The 23058-nt window shown below is 42.8% G+C and overlaps 1 protein-coding gene across 5 annotated transcripts in view; it reads left to right on the top strand.

Annotated features, from left to right (window-relative positions):
* rab3gap1 (RAB3 GTPase activating protein subunit 1) overlaps window positions 1-22764 on the top strand; it is a 176299-nt gene extending 153535 nt beyond the window's left edge. For 4 of the 5 annotated variants that reach the window (XM_061792736.1, XM_061792737.1, XM_061792740.1 and 1 more), the window contains 3 exons: window positions 4205-4320; window positions 8514-8616; window positions 21802-22764. In XM_061792736.1, the coding sequence (XP_061648720.1) occupies window positions 4205-4320; window positions 8514-8616; window positions 21802-22038 (456 nt within the window). In that variant the 3' untranslated portion in view covers window positions 22039-22764. The remainder of the gene's footprint in view (window positions 1-4204; window positions 4321-8513; window positions 8617-21801) is intronic. The other variant, XM_061792738.1, reaches the window with a different exon arrangement.
* The last annotated feature ends 294 nt before the right edge of the window (window positions 22765-23058 follow it).

Consider the following 23058-nt stretch of genomic DNA (forward strand, 5'->3'; position numbering starts at 1 on the left):
GGAGCAGCCTGTGAATGTCCTTGAGTGGCCCAGCCAGAGCCCGGACTTGAATCCAATCGAACATCTATGGAAAGACCTAAAAATGGCTGCTAATCCAACCTGATTGACCTTGAGAGGATCTCATAATTCCATTCAAAACGTTAAACTTTCATAGATTATAGATGCAGGGCCCACAATTTAAACCATTTCAAGTATTTATTTTTTTATTTTTTTACATAATTTGGGCCTCCAGCCCATAAAACCCATAAAATCGGGAATTCAAAAAATTTTAATACTGTGAAGAAATTAGCCCAAATTTTGCAGGACATAAATGTATTAAACTGAGTGTCAGACTCTAATCATCTACTAAACTCAAAGCACCTGCACAGGTTTCCCCTGGTGTCACTAAATTGCTCCAGTTTGGTTCAGTTGTCTCAGTTCAATATGGGGAAGACTGCAGACTTGACAACTGGCCAGAAGACCATCATTGATACCCTCCGTAGGATGGGTAAGCCACAAACGTTCATAGCTAAGCAGGCTGGCTGTTCGCAAAGTGCTGTGTCCAACCATATCAATGGAAAATCTAGTGGAAGGACAAAATGTGGCAGGAGAAGAAGCAAAAGAGATGACCGTGGGCTTCAGCTGATTATCAAACAGAGAGGATTCAAGAATCTAGCAGAGATCCAGAAAGAGTGGAATAAGGCGGCAGTCACAGCTTCAAAAAACACCACATTTAGACACATCCGGGAGATGGGTTACAACTGTCGGTTCCTCGGGTCAATCCACTTCTGAGCCTGAGCCCAACGTAGGAATGTCTTAACTGGGCCATGAAGAAGAAGGACTGGACTGTTGGCCAGTGGTCCAGGTCCTCCATTCCGATGAAAGTAGTGTGCCTTTCATTCTGGAATCAAGGTCCAAGGGTTTGGAGGAAGACGGGTGAAGAACAGAACCCAAGCTGTTTGAGGTCCAGTGTGAAATAGCCAGTCAGTCATGATTTGGGGTGCAATGTCCAGTGCAGGTGTTGGTAAACTCTGCTTTCTTAAATCCAAGGTCACCGCAAGTCTATCAGGATGTTTTAGAGGACTTCATGATTCCTTCTGCTGAGGATTTTGATGGAGATGCAGATTTCATCTTCCAGCAGGACCTGGCCCCTGCCCATCCCTCCAGAAGCACCAAAACCTGGTTTGATGCCCATGCCATCGTAGTTCTTGACAGGCCAGCCAACTTGCCGGATCTAAACCCCATTGAGCATCTATGGGGTATTATCAAGAGGAAAATGAGGGGCACCAGACCCAAAAACAAAAATAAACTGACAGCAAGCATCAATCTGGGCTTCCATAACTCCCAGGCAATGCCACAGCGCATCGCCGGAGTGATTAAAGCGAAGGGATTCCCAACCATTTTGATATTTTGATTGATTAAATGTGACACAAATTTATTTATTTTATTTTATTTTTCTACAAAAACTGACAAGTCAATGGTGATTTCTTCACAGTATTTACATTTTTTTGAATTCCTGATTTAGTGGGTTTTAATAAGCTGGAAGCCCAAATTATGTAAAAATAAACAAATACTTGAAATTCTTTAAATTGTGGGTCCTGAATCTACAATCTATGAAAGTTTAACTATTTGAATGGAATTATGGAAATAAATGAACTTTTCCATGATATTCAAATTTTTTGAAAGGGTCTGATATAGGTCACCAACCAAGTAAATTTCTCGTACTGTTCCATCTGCTGTTTTGGGCAGCTTTTGCTTTAATCAACCAATTGAGGACGGGAAAATGCCGACATCACTTCTATGGATCCCTGTTTATTGAATAGGAAATCTGATTGGTTGAAAAAATTAACAGCCAATATCATTGACTGCATTAAAGCTCCTGGGCAGATTTCTGGTGTATACTCGAACCACTATTATTCAGAATGGTGATAGAAATAAAAGATAAAGAAACCATTAAATATTTAGAAACCATATGAATACAGCTACAATAAAATTACTACTGAAACAAGGGAAAGACCCCATTCATCCAGCTAATTACTGAACGCTGTCACTAATTAATATGCATCAAAATCATATCTAAGGCTTTAGCCAACAGACTAGAAAAAAATTCTCCCGTCGTTAATACTTTCTGACCAAACGTTTCATTTAAGGACGGAGCTCCACCAACGTCAGGCGTCATACCTCCTAAGTATCCATCCATCCATCCATTTTCTAGCGTTTATCCGGGTTTATCCGCGAGGGGGCAGTAGCTTTAGCAGGGACGCCCAGACTTCCCTCTCCCCAGCCACTTCATCCAGCTCTTCCGGGGGGATCCCAAGGCGTTCCCAGGCCAGCCGAAGGACGTGGTCTCTCCAGCGTGTCCTGGGTCTTCCCCGGGGTCTCCTCCGGATCAGATGCCCCAGCCACCTCATCTGGCTCCTCTCGATGTGGAGGAGCAGCGGCTCTACTCTGAGATCCTCCCGGATGACCGAGCTTCTCACCCTATCTGTAAGGGAGAGCCCGGACACCTTGCGGAGGAAACTAATTTTGGCCGCTTGTATCCGGGATCTTGTTCTTTCGGTCACGACCCACAGCTCGTGACCATAGGTGAGGGTAGGAACGTAGATTGACCGGTAAATTGAGAGCTTCACCTTTCGGCTTAGCTCCTTCTTTACCACAACGGACCGATACAAAGTCCGCATAACAGCAGAAGCTTCACCGATCCGCCTGTCGATCTCCCGTTGCATTCTTCCCTCACTCGTGAACAAGACCCCAAGATGCCACCCTTTTCCGACTGAGGACCATGGTCTCAGATTTGGAGGTTCTGATTCTCATCCCAGCCGCTTCACACTCAGCTGCGAACTGCTCCAGTGACAGTTGGAGGTCACGGCTTGATGAAGCCAACAGAACCACATCATCTGCAAAAAGCAGAGATGCAATACCGAGGCCACCAAACCGGACCCCCTCTATGCCTCGGCTGCGCCTAGAAATTCCATCCATAAAAGTTATGAACAGAATCGGTGACACTGGGCAAAGTATGTCTCAGCGAAATAATCTAAAAGCAATGCCGAAAAAGCTTTTGACATAGTTAACTGGTCTTTTCTTTTTAATGTACTTCAGAAATTTGGCTTCGGTGACTCAACTTAACTGGATCGCAGTGTTATACAACTCACCCAAAGCAACTGTCACCACAAATGGGGTCACATCACAAAGTTTCACTTTACAAAGAGGAACTAGAAAAGGATGTCCTCTCTTGCCCATGCTATTCACACTATTTATCGAACCACTGGCAATAGCAATACGACAGAACCCTATTAAAGGTATCTATACTCCTGTCAGAACACAAAATCAATCTTTACGCAGATATCCTTCTTTATTTACAAGAACCCAAGGCATCACTTCAGTTTTTAACCTCATTAACACATTTTTGCAATTATCAGAATATGCTATCAATTGGTCAAAATCAATAATACTCCCGACAACGACTAACTCATGGAATCCTGCGGACCAAAATCCAAACTTTCGTTTTCCGACTGGGAATATCAAATATCTAGGCATTAATAGCACAGCAAAATTTACAGAGCAAGTACATCTCAGTATTAATACCATACCTGATTAGAATTGATTAGAAATACAAATTACAAGTGGATCACCACTAACTTTTGTAGCACATCAACATATGAATGGCTAGGTAATCATGGGTGCACGTTGTATATGGGTAGAAGCCCTAAATTTTTTGGGGGGTGTGCATTATAATCGAGAGTGTATTATACAAGAGAAATTATGGTGCGTGTGTGTGTGTGTGCGTGCGTGTGTGTGTGTGTGTCTGTGTGTGTGAATGCAGTACGAGTCAAAGGCTTGCTCATTTGTTGCGTCCACAAGTGTGGAAAGTTTTGACAATTGATTGATTGATTTGTCTGAAACACATCAAGAGACCGGGTAAAGGGACTGGAACGAGAGCATTGCCAGACGCAAATCGGAATGATTTAAGATCAAATGAAACAAACAAGCAATTGATAAACTACAACCAAAACTTAATCACAGGATCACAGATACAGATAAAACCTCATTAAGAAAAGCGCAAAGCGTCCAAACAAGACCTGTTATTAGACTTTGTGTTCATTGTGTTTTTAGCAAATGTGTTTTCATTTAAACGTTTGATCTGGTTGTTAAAACGTGATTGTTTAAAAAAAAATTTACTGCTCAAATCTTAAAGCATCCATTTGTGACATTTCCCTTCCTATAGGATTGCATTGAATTTTTGATTGCCTTGGAGATGCTCATCGCCCAGTTTCGGTCTCTCAAGACAAAATTTGGTATTGCTGAGAATGCGAATGAAGAAGAAACAGAGGAACTAAGACAGTAAGTTTTTGAGATTTCACTTGCTTGCTCAACATGACTCCTTTACATCAATGAGATTACAGTGAAACTTTGTACAAACTACAATCAATTCCATGACGATTTATTGGGTCTTTCAAAACAAAATGTTTCACTGAGCTATACTACATTTGAAGTAATTCATTTCACAGTCCAAACCGTCGCCATCATTTAATATGCTAACAATATTATTTATCATACGGGTATAAGCAGAGGTTTACAAGTGAGGATCAGAATAAATCCACTAAAAACAATAGCACTCCAAAAACACTCCCTTAATATTAATGACAAATAATATTTTTTTATATTAAATATCACAGAAGTCTGAATTGACATTGGCTGTAAGTGTAACAAGTTATATGATCACATGAAAGAGTACCTCTGGATCACTATTGGCAAGCACATTCAGATAACCAGTCAGGTGCTCGGATGAGAAGCTAACATAGCAATCTCCATCTTCGTCAGTGCCCCATGTCAAAGAGCAAAAATAGACACTCAATGCAGGACACTCGTCACAGAATATCTACAAAACAAACAAAAAAAGTTATCTGGTCCACAAAGTTGCTCAATGGTGAAAGAAAGAAAATATGCATACGAAAAGGGAAATAGAACATCGTGTGTTGGACTAAAGTTGAAAACGTGAGCGTTTACTGCGTCCAGTCTGGACGAGAGAGAGAGAGAGAGAACAAAGTTGGGATTTTGTGTGACGCTAATTTCTCCAAAATTATTAGGCACTAATCTTGCACATCATGGCGACAATTGCAGTGTCTAAACATTAACGTAGATCAGCTGGTCGGTGGGGTGGTCTGTCTCAGTCGTCTCGGGACGCGAGGAGGTAGGTTTGCTTGATGAAAAAGATGCACAAAAATAAAACAAAAACAGGCAGAAAAAGGGAAAGAAGTCGTTCGTCACGCATTCTGTGGGCGGTTGCGACCGTTTCTTTTCCTGCCTTTTCAAGGACTCACTTGCAATTTCAGCGCGATCACGCTTGGGTGGAAGCGTACCTGGTACTTTTAGTAGAGGCTGCTCTGATCGGCTAGTGGTGGCCCATTTAGAGGCTGGGAAGCCGAGTCCGTTCTCATCCCGGTCTACACGTTGGCCAAACCGTGTGTCCGAACAAAGAAAAGCGGAGGGGGAGGGGTGGCCAAAGGCCACCCCGTAGCTGGGGAGCTACAGGGTGGCCAAAGGCCGCCCCGTAGCTGGGGAGCTGATAACAAGAGCCAGGGAAGATCGAAGAACTAAGAGAGCGGCTGGCAGCGGGACTCGGGTTAAATAACCAGCGGGTGTGTTCAAAGAGGACCGAGGACCAGACAAGACCACACCCATCAGCTTGAATCTAGTCTACAATTTTGACCCATAAAATGGGTTTAAAATCATATATTAATGTGAAATACTCCCAACTTTGTACTCTTTACTCACAGGTCAAGCATATAGAATGAGTTTAATCTTTAGTCTTAGCAAATCAACTGCTTATGGTTCAAATCACATTTCATGCTGCTTGGAGTTTCAAATCAGGACAAACAGTTCTCAAAGTCTTGTCGCTGCACCAGTAAAGTTGACACACTGACACAGACATATTTTCTATATTATATATATATATATATATATATATATATATATATATACATTTGCGAAAACAAATCTTGGTTAACATAGTACTCAGTCGACATTGACGGTCTGTAATTGTGACCGTCATATTTACAGCATTGAAGCTCATATTACGGCAGGCAAGGTGCAAATCTTCCACCATTTATATTTTATCCGTGCGATCTTTCTACACATTTAAATTCATTGTGTAGCTGACATGCGCTCCGCAAACTGAGGTGCCACAGGGACACACAACCACTTGATAACCCGCTGCCCTGGTGTGAGACGGCCACTAGGAGAATGCCTGGTGTACGTCCAGTGGACCTTAACCTAATTAGCAGCTTCCCGTCAAATATTGATTCCTGGCTTCAAAAGACTCCTTCCCCGACCAAAAAGTTGAGGGATCCTCCCTCCAAGGAGATTATGTAGTTAATATTCAAACATGCACGTGAGGCGCCACCCACTAGCGTTGAGAGGAACTGCAAGCGCCAACCCGTGGACGCGCCTTTGATGTTTGTTAACAGAAGATAAAATGTCTCTTTTGATATATTACAAACTGTAGAAATATTCTAAATGTATGCCTTGGTGTCTGTGTCACTATTGTCAGTTTGACAGGTCCTCTGCAAGATTTTGAAAGCTGTTCCTCGTGATTTGAAATCAAACAGTACGAAATGTTGTATTGAACAATAAGCAACCGATCTGCCACGGCCAAAGTTTAATCAATGATTCTATAAGTGAGAGTACAAAGTTGGGAGTGTTTTAGATTAATATGATTTTTTTAACCCAGTTGATCAAATATGTAGACAACATTCAGGCTGATGGGTGTGGTCTTCTCCAAGTTGGCAATCCCTCTCGCCCACGCCCCGCCTCTGGGGTATTTAACTCTGAACTCTCACCTTCCTCCTCCTAGTATTTTTCTAGTTGTTTTCCTTTCCTCTTACCTTGCTGGCAGCTCACCATCAACCACCCCTCCCCCATTTCCCCTCTTTTGTGGGGGCACACGGCTTGGTATGGTTTCCCAGCCTAAACGTGGGGCTCCGCTAAGCGATCAGAGCCGCTACTACGAAGGTACCAGCCAAGCGGAATCGCTCTGAAATTGCCAGCGAGCCACAAAAAAAGGCCGGAAGAGAGACGTCCGGTTCTCCCAAGAAGGCGTGACGACCAGCCATTGTTCTTCTCCCGCCTCTTTTATTTTGTTTTTATTTTTCTACATCTTTTTTGTCTGCAACCAAATCTGTCGCCTTGCTTCCAGAGGCACTTCCAAAGAGAGACTACCACCCACCAATTTGAATTTACGGTCGTGAGCAGATGTGGTAACTTTGCCAGACTACAATATTAGTGCCTAATCATTTCGGGAAATTACTAGCTTCAGACAAACTCTCAACTTTGTCATTAAATATGTACCCTAAAATTCCACTCTTGTTAGTATTTTGTGAGTGTTCTGAATTTAAGTAAACCTCTGTAATCTACAACTCAAAATGTCATAAAGTGTAGCAACCTTCCTCACTCGGAAAAGGGTGGCGTGCCCTCTCCAGGTCGGGGATGAGATCCTGCCCCAAGTGGAGGAGTTCAAGTATCTTGGGGTCTTGTTCACGAGTTGTTCTGTTGGCTTGATCAAGCCGTGATCTCCAACTCTCACTGGAGTGGTTCGCAGCCGAGTGTGAAGCGGCTGGGATGAAAATCAGCACCTCCAAATCTGAGACCATGGTCCTCAGTCGGAAAAGGGTTGACTGCCATCTCCGGGTCGGGGATGAGATCCAAGTGGAGGAGTTCAAATATCTTGGGGTCTTGTTCACGAGTGAGGGAAGAATGGAACGGGAGATCGACAGGCGGATCGGTGCGCCGTCTGCAGTGATGCGAACTTTGTATCGATCTGTTGTGGTAAAGAAGGAGCTAAGCCGGAAGGCGAAGCTCTCGATTTACCAGTCGATCTACGTTCCTACCCTCACCTATGGTCACGATCTGTGGGTCGTGACCGAAAGAACAAGATCCCGGATACAGGCGGCCGAAATGAGTTTCCTCCGCAGGGGGTCCGGGCTCTCCCTTAGAGAAAGGGTGAGAAGCTCGGTGATCCTGGAGGATCTCAGAGTAGAGCCGCTGCTCCTCCACATCGAGAGGAGCCAGATGAGGTGGCTGGGGCATCTGATTCGGATGCCTCCCGGACGCCTCCCTGGTGAGGTGTTCCGGGCACGTCCCACCGGGAGGAGACCCCGGGGACGACCCAGGACACGCTGGAGAGATTACATCCTTCAGCTGGCCTGGGAACGCCTCGGGATCCCCCCGGAAGAGCTGGATGAAGTGGCTGGGGAGAGGGAAGTCTGGGCGTCCCTGCTAAAGCTACTGCCCCCGTGACCAGACCTCGGATAAGCGGTAGAAAATGATGGTTGTCTGTTTTGCATTGTGTTCACTTTGTGCGGAAAATGAACCGAACCGAGAACTTCAAACCAGGTGTGGTACAAGTACGGCACTTAACTTTTGGCGTACTACAAAACTCGCGTGGTTAGAAATTGTGGCCATTGCTGAATCAGTCAGCATTTGTTCAGATCGATCACTTGACCAATTCACCACATAAGTTTTCCTCTCATTTTCAGTTTTCTGAAATCTCTGCTGGAAGAGCCAGAAGTTGGGGTGAGCGGAGCTGGTCAGGGAAGGGTTGGTGGCATCATCCACAGGCTGTTCGTGAATGTCCAAGAGGTAAGCATCTCCATATTTTCATAGGTGTGTGTATGTGTGTGTATGCGTGTTTGTGTGAAAGACAGAAAGTGAATGGGCAACCCTGTCTGGATGTTTGAAAATTAATTGACCCCCAGTGTTCTCTGTCAATTGACTGTCTGTTGTCGTACTAGAGCGGCTCCAACCATTCCTTGTGTGTTTTTTTGGACATACTTGGCAAATAAAGATGATTCTGATTCTGAAATAAGGAGTGATTAACCACAATTCTTGGAAAAATTAGTTAAATTTCACTGGGCACGCCCAGCCAGTTTAGAACTCAACATTGTTTGTAGAGTACTTGAAAAACAGAACAATTAAGCAGCAAAATAAATAAAATATTCTAATAAAATAAAGAAGCACTCCCTTCACATTGGCATTTGGTTTACAGGAAGTCTGGAGTTTTAGTCCCTCTTGTACAGCCGACATGCTGTGGTTTTATAATAGTTAAAGTGGGAGGAAAGCCTTTGAGAATTTCTTAAATTTCTTCATAAATTGGTCATAAAACGTAGTAAATCACAAGAATAAATAAAGTCTGCTTAACTAATACCACATAAACACGTACATTTTGATATTTTTATAGAGCGAAGGTGTCAAATTCAAGACACGGGGGCCAGATCCGGGCCACCACATCACATCACTTTGTGTGGCCCGCGAAAGCGAATCATGTGCATTAACTTCCATGATCCTTACTAAAATCTGGACCAAAATTAAAATTTGTCGTATGTAATAAATGTTGAGACATTGCATTTTTTTTGCTACCACACCCCTTTTTAAAGTAACTTGATCAAACTATTATCCATCTGATTTCAAAACTAGTTATCCCTTAATTTGTTGTGTATATGTAATAATATGGTGTTATTAAACATTTATATAGTTTCACTGTCATAACGGCCCTCTGAGGGAAATTGTAACTACAATGTTGCTCGTGACAAAAATGAGTTTGACACCCATAATATAGAGCATAACATAAACATTCATAGGACAGGGAGGAAAACATAAGTGAACCCTTGGATTTAATAGCTGATTGACCCTCCTTTGCCAGGAATAACCTCAACCAAATGTTTCCCAGAGTTGCAGATAAGACGTGCACAACAATCAGGATGAATTTTGGACCCTTCCTCTTTACAAAACGGCAACAATTCACCAAGATTCCTGGGATGGCTGGTGTGAATAGCTCTCTTGAAGTCATGTCACAGCATCTCAACCAGGTTGAGTTCAGGACTTTGACTGTGCCACTCCAGAACACGTATTTTCTTCTGATGAACGCATTCTGTTGTTGATTTGCTTCTGTGTTTTTGGATCGTTGTCCTTTCACAACTCCCATCCTCTTCTGAGCTTCAACTGTTGGACAGATGGCGTCAAGTTCTTCTGCAAAATGTCTTGATAGACTTGCGATTAAATTTTTTCATTGATGATCTCAAAGCTGTCCAAGGCCCTGATGGAGCAAAGCACGCCCAAACCATGATGCTCTTTCCACCATGCTTCACATTTGGGATAAGGTTTTGATGTTGGTGTGCTGTGCCATTTTTGCTCTACACATGGCATTGTGTTCCTCCAAAACAATTCAACATAGGTTTCATCTGTTGTCTCTCTCTGTCTCTACGTACACATATATATATATATATATATATATATATATATATATATATATACACAACACATGTACATACAGTGGGGCAAAAACTATTTAGTCAGCCACCAATTGTTCAATTTCTCCCACTTAAAAAGATGAGAGAGGCCTGTAATTTTCATCATAGGTATATGATGAGGAAAAATGAGGAAAAAAATCCAATCACATTGTCTGATTTTTAAAGAATTTATTAGCAAATTATGGTGGAAAATAAGTGTTTGGTCACTTACAAACAAGCAAGATTTTTGGCCCTCACAAACCTTTCACTTCTTCTTTCAGATGCTTCTTTGTCCTCCACTCATTACTTGTATTAATGGCACTTGTTTGAACTTATCAGTATAAAAGACACCTGTCCACAACATCAAACAGTCACACTCCAAACTCCACTATGGCCATAACCAAAGAGCTGTCAAAGGACACCAGAAACAAATTTGTAGACCTGCTCCAGGCCGGGAAGACTGAATCTACAATAGGTAAGCATCTTGGTGTGAAGAAATCAACAGTGGGAGCCATTATTAGAAAATGGAAGACATACAAGACCACTGATGATCTCCCTCGATCTGGGGCTCCACGCAAGATCTCACCCCGTGGGGTCAAAATTATCACAAGAACAATGAGAAAAAAATCCCAGAACCACACGGTGGGACCTAGTGAATGACCTGCAGAGAGCTGGGACCAAAGTAACAAAGGCTACCATCAGTAACATACTACGCCGCCAGGGGACTCAAATCCTGCAGTGTCAGACGTGTCTCCCTGCTTAAGCCAGTACATGTCCAGGCCCGTTTGAAGTTTGCTAGAGAGCATTTGGATGATGCAGAAGAGGATTGGGAGAATGTCATATTGCCAGATGAAACCAAAATAGAACATTTTGCTAAAAACTCTACTTGTCGTGTTTGGAGGAGAAAGAATGCTGAGTTGCATCCAAAGAACACCATACCTACTGTGAAGCATGGGGGTGGAAACATCATGCTTTGGAGCATTTTTTCTGCAAAGGGAGTGGGACGACTGATCCGTATCAAGCAAAGAATGAATGGGGCCATGTATCGTGAGATTTTGAGTGAAAACCTTCTATCAGCAAGGGTATTGAAGATGAAATGTGGCTGGGTCTTTCAGCACGACAATGATCCCAAACACAATTTCGCAACAAAGGAGTCGCTTCGTAAGAAGCATTTCAAGGTCCTGGAGTGGCCTAGCCAGTCTCCAGATCTCAACCCCATAGAAAATCTTTGGAGGGAGTTGAAAGTCTGTGTTGCCCAGCGGCAGCCCAAAAACATCACTGCTCTAGAGGAGATCTGAATGGTGGAATAGGCCAAAATACCAGCATTAGTGTTTGAAAACCTTGTGAAAACTTCCAAAAAACGTTTCACCTCTGTCATTGTCAACAAAGGGGATATAACAAAGTATTGAGATGAACTTTTGTTATTGACTAAATACTTATTTTCCACCATAATTTGCAAATAAATTCTTTAAAAATCAGACGTGGCGGCACGGTGGACGACTGGTTAGAGCGTCAGCCTCACAGTTCTGAGGACCCGGGTTCAATACCCGGCCCTGCCTGTGTGGAGTTTGCATGTTCTCCCCATGCCTGCGTGGGTTTTCTCCGGGCACTCCGGTTTCCTCCCACATCCCAAAAGCATAAATTTTTTGGAGACTCTAAATTGCCCGTAGGTGTGACTGTGAGTGCAAAGGGTTGTTTGTTTGTATGTGCCCTGCGATTGGCTGGCAACCAGTTCAGGGTGTACCCCGCCTCCTGCCCGATGACAGCTGGGATAGGCTCCAGCACGCCCGCGACCCTAGTGAGGAGAAGCGGCTCAGAAAATGGATGGATGGATGGATGAAAAATCAGACGTGATTTTCTAGATTTGTTTTTTCTCATTTTGTTTCTCAAAGGTGAGGTATACCTATGATGAAAATTACAGGCCTCTCTCATCTTTTTAAGTGGGAGAACCTGCACAATTGGTGGCTGACGAAATACTTTTTTGCCCCACTGTGTGTGTGTCTGTCTATATATATATATATATATATATATATATATATATATAATTTTACAGTAGTGCTGTGGAACATCAAAGTGCTCTATAGAGAACTTCAAACATGCAGGAATGTTTTTTTTCTCATTTGTGTTCTCCCATGCACCCCTTTCATCTGTTAACATATGGTAGATTTGTCAACAGATACCTGTATACTTTGGTAACCTTTTCCAGCTTTAGACAACTCACACAAACAGAAGGAGCAGTTAAAATCTCCTGTGTCTCTCGCATCACTTTAGCGACTCTTGCCCCTCTCCATATGTCATCCGGAATGCATTCCTCAGCAAGGGTATGCTGGCACAGCTCCAACTTGGGGCGGAACTCCTTGTGGTTGTAACATTTTAAACAAATGACAAAAAAAAGGTCCAGTAGAGCTGATATTCTTCTTTAAAAAAATCCTTAAAATGCTGTCCAAGTGCAAACTGTTTAGCATGATACTCAAAGAAAAGAAAAACTAATGGTGAACTAATTGGTAAAAAAAAGTGCTGGAAAAATACAGATAAAGGATAAAGTAAGGAGTGCTGTTGTAACAAGCTGCTGACTCAAAGGCAGAGGTGGGTAGGGTAGCCATTTATTGTACACAAGTTAAAAGTACTGTTACTGTGAGTAAAGTAAAAAGTAGTCCTCCAAAAATTTCCTGAGAGTAAAAAGTACACATTGAAAAAAACTACTCAAGTACTGAGTAAATGGTGAGTAACATGATTTTTTTAATAAGAGCATGAACATCAATAAAATAAATATAACGAAATAAAATGTGAATGTGCAAATTCTGATTTTGTTGTGTGTGTGTGTGTGTGTGTATACAGTGTGAGTGAGATTAGCACATACCCCAAGAGATGCATGTTTTACAGTTACGTGTGATAAAATAGGGCTAATGTAGGCTAATAGATATTTAATGTTAAAACTGATCAACTTTATTGTTTTTAGCAAATAATCATTAATTTAGAATTTTATGGCTGCAACACGTTTCAAACAACCTGGGACAGGGTCATTTTTACCAATGTGTTACATCACCATTTGTTTTAACAACATTCAATCAACGTTTGGGAACTGAGGACACTAATTGTTGAAGCTTTGTAGGTGGAATTCTTTCCCATTCTTGCTTGATGTACAGCTTCAGCTGTTCAACAGTCCGGGGTCTCCGTTGTCATATTTTACGCTTCATAATGCGCCACACATTTTCAATGGGAGACAGGTCTGGACCGCAGGCAGGCCAATCTGGTACCCAAACCCACGCTGTTGTAAGACATGCAGAATGTGGTTTGGCATTGTCTTGCTGAAATAAGCAGGGGCGTCCATGAAAATTACGTTGCTTGGATGGCAGCATATGTTTCTCCAAAACCTGTATGTACATTTCAGCATTAATGGTGCCTTCACAGATGTGTAAGTTACCCATGCCATTGGCACTAACACAGCCCCATACCATCACAGATCCTGGCTTTTGAACTTAGCGTCCATAACAGTCCAAATGGTTCTTTTCCTCTTTGGCCCGGTGGACACGACGTCCACAATTTCCAAAAACAATTTGAAATGTGGACTCGTCGGACCACAGAACACTTTTCCACTTTGCATCAGTCCATCTTCGATGAGCTCGGGCGCAGAGAAGCTGGCGCCGTTTCTGGGTGTTGTTGATAAATCGCGTTTGCTTTGCATACTAGAGTTTCAAGTTGCACTTATGGATGTAGCGCCGAACTGTATTTACTGACATTGGTTTTCTGAAGTGTTCCTGAGCCCATGTGGTGATATCCTTTACACATTGATGTCGGTTTTTGATGCAGTGCTGCCTGAGGGATCGAAGGTCACGGCCATTCAATGTTGGTTTTCGGCCTTGCCGCCTACATGCAGTGATTTCACCAGATTCTCTGAACCTTTTGAGGATATTATGGACCGTAGATGATGAAATCCCTAAATTCCTTGCAACTGTACGTTGAGGAACATTGTCCTTAAACTGTTCGACTATTTTCTCACGCACTTGTTCACAAAGAGGTGAACCTCACCCCATCTTTGCTTGTGAATGACTGACCAATTCAGGGAAGCTCCTTTTATACCCAATCATGCCACCCACCTGTTCCCAATTAGCCTGTTCACCTGTGGGATGTTCCAAACAGGTGTTTGATGAGTATTCCTCAACTTTCTCAGTCTTTTTTGCCACTTGTCACAGCTTTTTTGGAACGTGTTGCAGCCATAAAATTCCAAGTTAATGATTATTTGCTAAAAGCAATCGAGTTTATCAGTTTGAACATTAAATATCTTGTCTTTGTAGTGTATTCAATTAAATATAGGTTGAACATGATTTGCAAATTATTGTATTCTGTTTTTATTCATGTTTAACACAACGTCCCAACTTTATTGTAATTGGGGTTGTACTACAATACATGAAAGCTGTTGTTTTTCTTCAAACACGAGTCGCGTGCCGTTGTCTTCAATTCTAAAGACGACATTCCCAACATCGTCACCATGTAGGTACGTCGATCAGCTGGGGCTGGCTTATCTAGTGTTAATACCTGTGCCCCGAAAGCCCAATAGAAGACGTCGTGTGAGGTCATGTAACTTCCTTGTGTCGTTGACTGGTGAGCTAGACTTAAACGTCACAGCGCTTAAATTGGATTAGATCAAACAGCACCCAATGCGGAAGTTGAAGTCATAGTCTAAACATACAGGTTGCACACAAAATAGTAAATAAGCAATAATTTATCATTAAAAGTAGCAAGTGGCATTTAGATCATCGTAACGGATTAAAAGTACCGTTTCTTCTAAACATAAATACTTGAGTAAAAGTAAAAAGTTGCAATATTAAAACTACTTAGACAAGTACAATTTATCCAAAATGCTACTTGAGTAACTCTAACGGAGTAAATGTCGCGTAATCACTTAAATAATTCCTGCCAGACAAAGTGAAGTAAGCTCAAAGATCTAAAAAAGAAATGCATCATGCCACAATAAAAAACACAATTCAGGAATCAAATGAGAAACCAAGTGATTTAAATCTGTAAACAGGGATGCACATAAATTGTGTGTAGGTGTGCATGCACACTGAAAATATTAAAAGTGGGCCAGATTCAAGTGTGTCAGTGCGAACCATTTTTCTTGGGGAGCAGAGAAGTAGACGGTGCTCATATAGCATTGTCATTCACGAATGACTTGTTCAATCGAACAAATCTTTTGAGTGAATGTACTGACTTAAATCACTGTTCTAACTCAGGGTTAGTGCAGCCATGAAAACCCTGTAATGCATTTTACAGGTCCTTGAAAAGTTATTGAAAAGTAACATTTTCTATCAGGTTTTGAAAAAGTAATGGCTATAAATACACCTGTTCTGTGAAGGGCTCAGTGGTTTGTTAGAGCTAACGCTCGTGAACAACAGCATCATGAAGACCAAGGAACTCACCAGACAGGTCAGGGATAAAGTTGTGGTGAAGTCTGAAACAGGGTTAGGTTTCAAAAATATATATCCCAAGCTTTGAACATCTCAGGGAGCACCATTCAATCATTCATTCATTCATTTATTTTCCTATCCCAGCTGACTCTGCGCAAGAGGCGGGGCACACCCTGAACTGGTCGCCAGCCAATCGCAGGGTACATATAAACAAACAGCTATTTGCACTCACATTCACATCTATGGGCAATTTAGTCTTCAATTAACCTACCGTGCATGTTTTTGGGATGTGGGAGGAAACCGGATTACCCAGAGAAAACCCACGCAGGCACGGGGAGAACATGCAAACTCCACACAGGCGAGGCCGGATTTGAACCTGGATCCTCAGAACTGTGAGGCAGATATGCTAACCAGTCGCCCACCGTGCCGCCACCATTCAATCAATCATCCTAAAATGGAAATGTTATGGCACAATTGCAAACTTATCGAGACATGGCCGTCCACTGAAACTGACAGAGCGACCAAGCTAGGAGAGCACTGGTTAAAGAAGCAACCAAGAGGCCCATTGTCATGTTGAAGGAGCTGTAGAATTCCACAGCTGAGGTGGGAGAATCTGTACACAGGACACCTATGTCGTGCACGCCACAAATCTGGCCATTTTGGAAGATTGGCAAGAAGAAAGCTAATGTTGAAAGAAAGGCTGAAACAGTCCAGTTTGCAATTTGTAGTCAGAAAATCCTGGAGGAGAAACTATATCTGCAGCAGAAGGTGGAGGTGGAGAGGGTGCAATACACAGGAAAACCCAGCAGAGGAGACAGACCACCGAGGCCCATCTTTATATAACGTTATAAATACTCGGGGTATTTTTCCTCACTCCCTATTGACGACAGAAATGAGCGATGATCAAATGAATTTGATTTGTTTTACCATCCATCCATCCATCCATCCATCCATTTTAGACTGCTTATCTGGGTCGGGTCGCAGGGGCAGTAGCTTTAGTAGGGACGCCTAGACTTCCCTCTCCCCAGCCACTTCATCCAGCTCTTTCGGGGGGATCCCGAGGCATTCCCAGGCCAGCCGAAAGACGTAGTCTCTCCAGCATAACTTTTATGGACAGAATTTCAAGGCGCAGCCGAGGCATAGAGGGGGTCCGGTTTGGTGCCCTCAGTATTGCATTTCTGCTTTTTGCAGATGATGTGGTTCTGTTGGCTTCATCAAGCCGTGATCTCCAGCTTTCACTGGAGCAGTTTGCAGCCGAGTGTGAAGCAGCTGGGATGAGAATCAGCACCTCCAAATCTGAGACGATGGTCTTCAGTCGGAAAAGGGTGGCGTTTCAATTTGATTAATTGAAAACTGTTTATTGACGGGCACATTTTGACTTTTGACTGGCACATTTTAGCTACGGCGTCTCTGAAAAACATGACGTTTAAAATGGTTTACATTTACGAAGCTCCGTCGCCGGAGCTTCGCCACAGGTAGAATCTCAGCCGGGTCTGCTGGCTACCTAGCCGCTGTAGCTTCACGGCACGCTGTGTTGGATCAACATTCTCTCCGAGAGGTGGGATGATAGGAAAAATAAATCCTCCAGCTTGTGAAAGACCGAAGAGTGCTCCGGAAAACTTGGGGGGGGAAAAGCAGAGGAGCAAGAGGTGGAAGGTCTGAAAGCCTTATGGGAACAAATCAAAGGCTACCCAACATCTCTCAGGAGGGCAGAACGCATTAGGAAGAGGCGAAAGAGTAAGGAGAAACAGCGGGTAGAATTCCTAAAAGATCGTTTCAACGTGGCCAGAAGCTTGTTAGAGCAGAAGAACAGTGGCACATTGGTCATAGCAAAGAAAGATCTGGAGAAACATGTAAGCAGACATAATGTCGGCTCCAGAGAAACATGTCCCCCTTGGTCCCCCTGGTTATGTAACTCATCCAGCTGCACCATGCTTTGAGTTTGGAATGGTATTTCTTAACTCCACAAAAAATACCCACAAGTATTGAAAGAAATCAATGCAATGAAAAATGAAAGAAATTAATGAGGGTGAGCTGGAAAAAACTGTGCACCAGTTGAGTGGTGACCATCCTGATTCCAAAACATAGGAACAGAGTCATCTACCATTGATCAGTTCTGAGGTATTGCACTGCTCAATGTGGAAGGGAAGATTTTCTTTGCGTTGATTTCCTGGGATTTTCAGGCTGTATAGACCATGCAACACTGATCTGGGATCAGATCCAAACTGTCAAGAAAGAGAAACGGGACCGCCATGTGGTTTGGCTGGATTTGGAAAACACCTATAGGTCTGTCACACACCAATTTATAAGCTTTGCCTTGGACTTTTTCCATGTGCCGCTGGGTATCAAGAACATCATAGCGAACTTCTATGAGGATTTGTAGAACTGTCATGCACTGCAATCCTGAACAACAGTTTGGCAACAACTGGGCAAGGGAATAGTAATGGGATGGTCAATCTCACCCGTCCTATTCACAGCCGCATTTGAGGTCATCCTGATCGGTGCAAGGACTATGGCCAGAGGAGTGCGCAACAACGCATGTAAACGCTTACCACCCCTGTGGTGTTTAATGGATGATGTCACCACTCTACTGCAAACTGCAGCATGAACAGCCTGGCTCCTAAAGAGAATTTATCAACTGCTGTCTTGGGTCCAGATGAAAATAAAAGCAACGGAGTCACGCAGCTTCTCAATTTGCGAAGGCATCCAAGTGCACTCAATCTATTTCCAAGTATGAGGAGAGAGAATACTGGTGATTGCAGAACAACCAATCAGAAGCAACCAACACACACACACACACACACACCCACACCCACAAAAGTACGGAAAGTATTCAGACCCCCTTAAATTTTTCATTGTTATATTGCAGCCATTTGCTAAAATCATTTTTCATTTTTTTCCTCATTAATGTACACACAGCACCCCATATTGACAGAAAAAAAAATTAATTGTTGAAATTTTAGCAGATTAAAAAAAAATAATAATGGGTATATCACACAGCCATGAGTATTCAGACCCTTTGCTGCATTGAGAGAGAAATTAATTGTTGAAATTTTAGCACAGTTGTAAAAAAAGAAAAAAAAAGAAATATCACACAGCCATAAGTATTCAGACCTTTTGCGGTGGCACTCGGGTGTTGTCCATTTCTTCTGATCATCCTTGAGATGGTTCTTCACCTTCATTGGAGTCGAGCTGTGTTTGATTATACTAATTGGACTCGATTAGGAAACCCACACACCTGTCTATATAAGACCTTACAGGTCACAGTGCATGTCAGAGCAAATGAGAATCATCAGAATCAGAATCATCTTTATTTGCCAAGTATGTCCAAAAAACACACAAGAAATTTGTCTCCGGTAGTTGGAGCTGCTCTAGTACGACAACAGACAGTCAATTGACAGAGAACACTTTTGAGACATAAAGACATTGACAAAAAACAGTCACTGAGCAAGAAAGGGTTGCTAGTTATCTGGTAATGCCGGTATTTTTATTTATTTATTTTTTGACAGTTCGAAAGACTAATATTGCAATAGTCCGGTGCAATGACAATTGTGCGCCGAGACTTCAAGCGAGTAGTGCGATACTCAATCAGTGTGCAAATGGAGCAGATACTACTCTGGCATGAGTGGCCAGTATTGGTGAACAACAGATATGCAAATAGTGCAGCGTGGTGAGACTACTACAGTGAGTGCATGAGTATGTATAATTGGCCCCACAGAAATGTGACAGCAAACTCAAGTCAAGGAGCTGGAAGAGCCGGTGACCGGGATGTGGAGGGTCCGAGAGGATTTTGCACACTCTTGTCTTAGTTCTGGCAGCGTGCAAGTCCTCAAGGGTGGGTAGGGGGGTACCAACAATCCTTTCAGCAGTTTTGATTGTCCGTTGCAGTCGGAGTTTGTCCTTTTTTGTAGCAGCACCAAACCAGACTGTGATGGAAGAACACAGGACTGATTCGATGACCGCTGTGTAGAACTGCCTCAGCAGCTCCCGTGGCAGGCCGTGCTTTCTCAGAAGCCGCAGGAAGTACATCCTCTGCTGGGCCTTTTTGAGGACGGAGTTGATGTTGGTTGCCCACTTCTGGTCCTGAGAGACTGTAATTCCCAGGAACTTGAAGGTCTCGACAGTTGACACAAGGCAGCTGGACAGCGTGAGGGGCAGCTGTGGCGAAGGATGCCTCCTGAAGTCCACGATCATCTCTACAGTCTTGAGCGTGTTCAGCTCCAGGTTGTGTCGGCTGCACCACAGCCCCAGCCGCTCCACTTCCTGTCGATATGCAGACTCATCACCATCCTTGATGAGGCCGATGACAGTGGTGTCATCTGCAAACTTAAGGAGTTTGACAGCCGGGTGCGTTGAGGTTCAGTTGTTCGTGTAGAGAGAGAAGAGCAGCGTAGAGACGACAAACCTTGGGGCACCCCCAGTGCTGATGCTGCGCGTGGATGAGGTGACCTCCCCCAGCCTCACCTGCTGTGTCCTGCCCGTCAGGAAGCTGTAAATCCACTGGCAGATGGCAGTTGAGACGCTGAGCTCGAGAAGCTTGGAGGAAAGGAGTTCAGGGATGATGGTGTTGAACGCTGAGCTGAAGTCCACAAGCAGGATCCTCGCGTAGGTCCCTGCACTGTCGAGGTGTTCTAGGATGAAGTGCAGTCCCATGTTGACTGCATCATCCGCAGACCTGTTTGCTCGGTAGGCAAACTGCAGGGGGCCTGTGACGCTCTTGAGGTGGTCCAGCATGAGACGTTCAAAGAACTTCATGACCACAGATGTCAAGGCGACAGGCCTGTAGTCATTTAGACCTGAGATTGCAGGTTTCTTGGGGACTGGAATGATGGTGGAGCATTTGAAACAGGATGGTACTTCGTACAATTCCAGAGAGCTATTGAAGATCTGAGTGAAGACTGGAGCGAGCTGGTCCGCGCAGACTTTGAGGCAGGATGGGGACACATGGTCTGGGCCTGCCGCTTTGTTAATCTTTTAATCTTTAAACGTGATGTTACGAGTGATGGAGTCACCTATGACTAAAATGCAGAAGCCAGTAGACTGAGTAGGAATGGGACTAGCTAAAGGAATTAATCTTTTATGCGTCTAAACAGGCTTGCCACGGTCAGCTAGCCACATGGGGCTAATGCTAGCAGGACGAGTAGGTCAGCTACAACCTACGCTACCAGGTGTGCCCGTCACATCTACAGTTACCAAAATATTCTGCTTTCGTTGGCACACTCGTCCCTCTAGCAGGGAAAGTCTCTCAAGGAGAAGGGAGAATTTGGGGAGTCCATACTCACAGTTTTTAGGTCGGAGTTTTGCAGGCGAAGTTTGTGGAATAACCGGCAGCCGAGGATTCTAGTCGGTGTTCGGCAGTGGTGCGGTTGAAACTATTAGCCTCGAAAAGGGGGCTACTCCGCTTTCAAAAACTCAAAATAGTCTCAAAAAAGTAACAAAGATAAAATAAAACGTAAAAATGTAGGTAAACAAAGAATAAGCGTAAGGACTTCATCGCTCGGACGCACACAACGTCGCTTGATTGGAGCGACTCTTGCGCAGTTTGCAACAAATAAAAAGAGAAAATGCCTGTCTGGCATTGCTGTGGCTAGTTTCTCTCTGTGGAAAAGAAGCTATAGAGAGGAGTAGACAACTTTGGGGCATTGTGGGAAATTGCTCATTAATTGAGGCCAATGAAAGTTTTTGACCCACAAGCCTGAGTTACCGCTGACCCAAGAGGCACATTTCGGATCTGCAACATGGCAGGGTAAAAACTAAATTTGTCCAAATGTGGATATAAAATCTTATATGTATCAAAAAACTGTCTGTATAACTGCAGAGTAAATGGACAGATAGCAGAACCACCCAATAAAAAATTCAGCTGCCCTAAATTAACAGCATTGATAATTACTTAATAATTACTTAATAATTTTTTTTTTTTTTTTTGCTGTAGTTGTTCATAGTGTGGAGAGGCTTTTATTTTATTTAGTATTTGACACACAAAAAAAGCAAATTTATTATGTCTCGATTTACATAGATCTTAAATTGTAATTATTTCATCAGAGAATCCAGTGAGCCGGTGCAAATTTGGATGTAAAAAGGGCACTTAATTTTGAAATTCCTCATTCATGTCAAATTATGTCTGCCCATAGACTGCCATCCTGGATAAGGAAACTGGACAGAGAAAGGAAGAAGAAAGGAAGCAGACTGAAGGAGACACCAAGACTCAAGACTTCCCTTCGCCAGCAGGCCGGGAGATTTTGTTGCGTACATGTATCCCTCGACCAGCACCGTATTCCAAGGCTCTTCCTCAACGACTTTTCTGTGTATTGATGAGAGACGAATTTAGACTTGTTGGGGCCTTCTCCTCTGACACATCTTTCTTTTAATCCCTTAAACTACAGCATTACAATGACACTTGAACTCCATATTTTTAAAATGGAAGCAATTCAATTCATGCATTACATGAAATTATTCACAGTATTTAATTTTCCACCATGGCCCACCTGTCAATTATTTTTTTTTTTTAGTTGTTGCAGTTGTTACTGGTGTATGTAGTATTGCAAATAAATAACTGTAGCAACAATACACCAAATCATCTTTTTGAGGGCCAAAAACCTGAAAATAGTTTGCAATGAAAACAGTGAGTAGGATGCACGTACATTATGCATTGCTGTCGAGGCGTGGGGTCATGGGGCACGGGGTTCACTGGAGCAGCAGCAAAATCACAAATAAACTAAAATGACACTGACTTGTGCAGACAATTTGAATTTCAATACTTATAGTTTGGATCCATATGAATACATAGATTCTCAACCTGTATATTCATAATTTTGTTAATGTATTCCAACATTTACATTTTTTAAAAGCCTTTTGTCTGGATCTACAAAATTGAATGGATCTCTGTTTTGCCGATTGTCTAATCCTGCATCATCATGACTCCTTGGTGGAAGTTTAAAAAAATTGTGGTGGAAATAAAAAATTTGAAAAAAAATCTGTTTCAACCACATTAACCATCAACACTGTATAATGTTTGTGAAGTGTTTTTCTCTCTCTTTTTCTTGTACACATTTTGGTTTCATTTGATTCCCCAATATACTGCAAAAGCACCTTAATCCTGTTTAATTTGTTTTTGATCGTTTTTTTTTTATCAAGATCGTTTTTTAAAGTGGAAGAATGGAAAGACCAGAATATTCATTATAATTTGTCACCGTAGTAACAGCATTATGGCTATTACATTGAACATAACATCGTGGAACATTTGAGGAATAAGCTCACCTGCAAAATGGACCAACTGTAAGTACTAGATGAGTAGTACTCAAACGTTTTACACCAAGTACCACCTCAGAATCTACAGTGTTGTGAAAAAGTATTCGCCCCCTGCTCAAATTCTTATATTTTTGCATAGT

This window comes from Phyllopteryx taeniolatus, chromosome 12 (genome assembly GCF_024500385.1).
Source record: "Phyllopteryx taeniolatus isolate TA_2022b chromosome 12, UOR_Ptae_1.2, whole genome shotgun sequence".
NCBI lineage: Eukaryota > Metazoa > Chordata > Actinopteri > Syngnathiformes > Syngnathidae > Phyllopteryx > Phyllopteryx taeniolatus.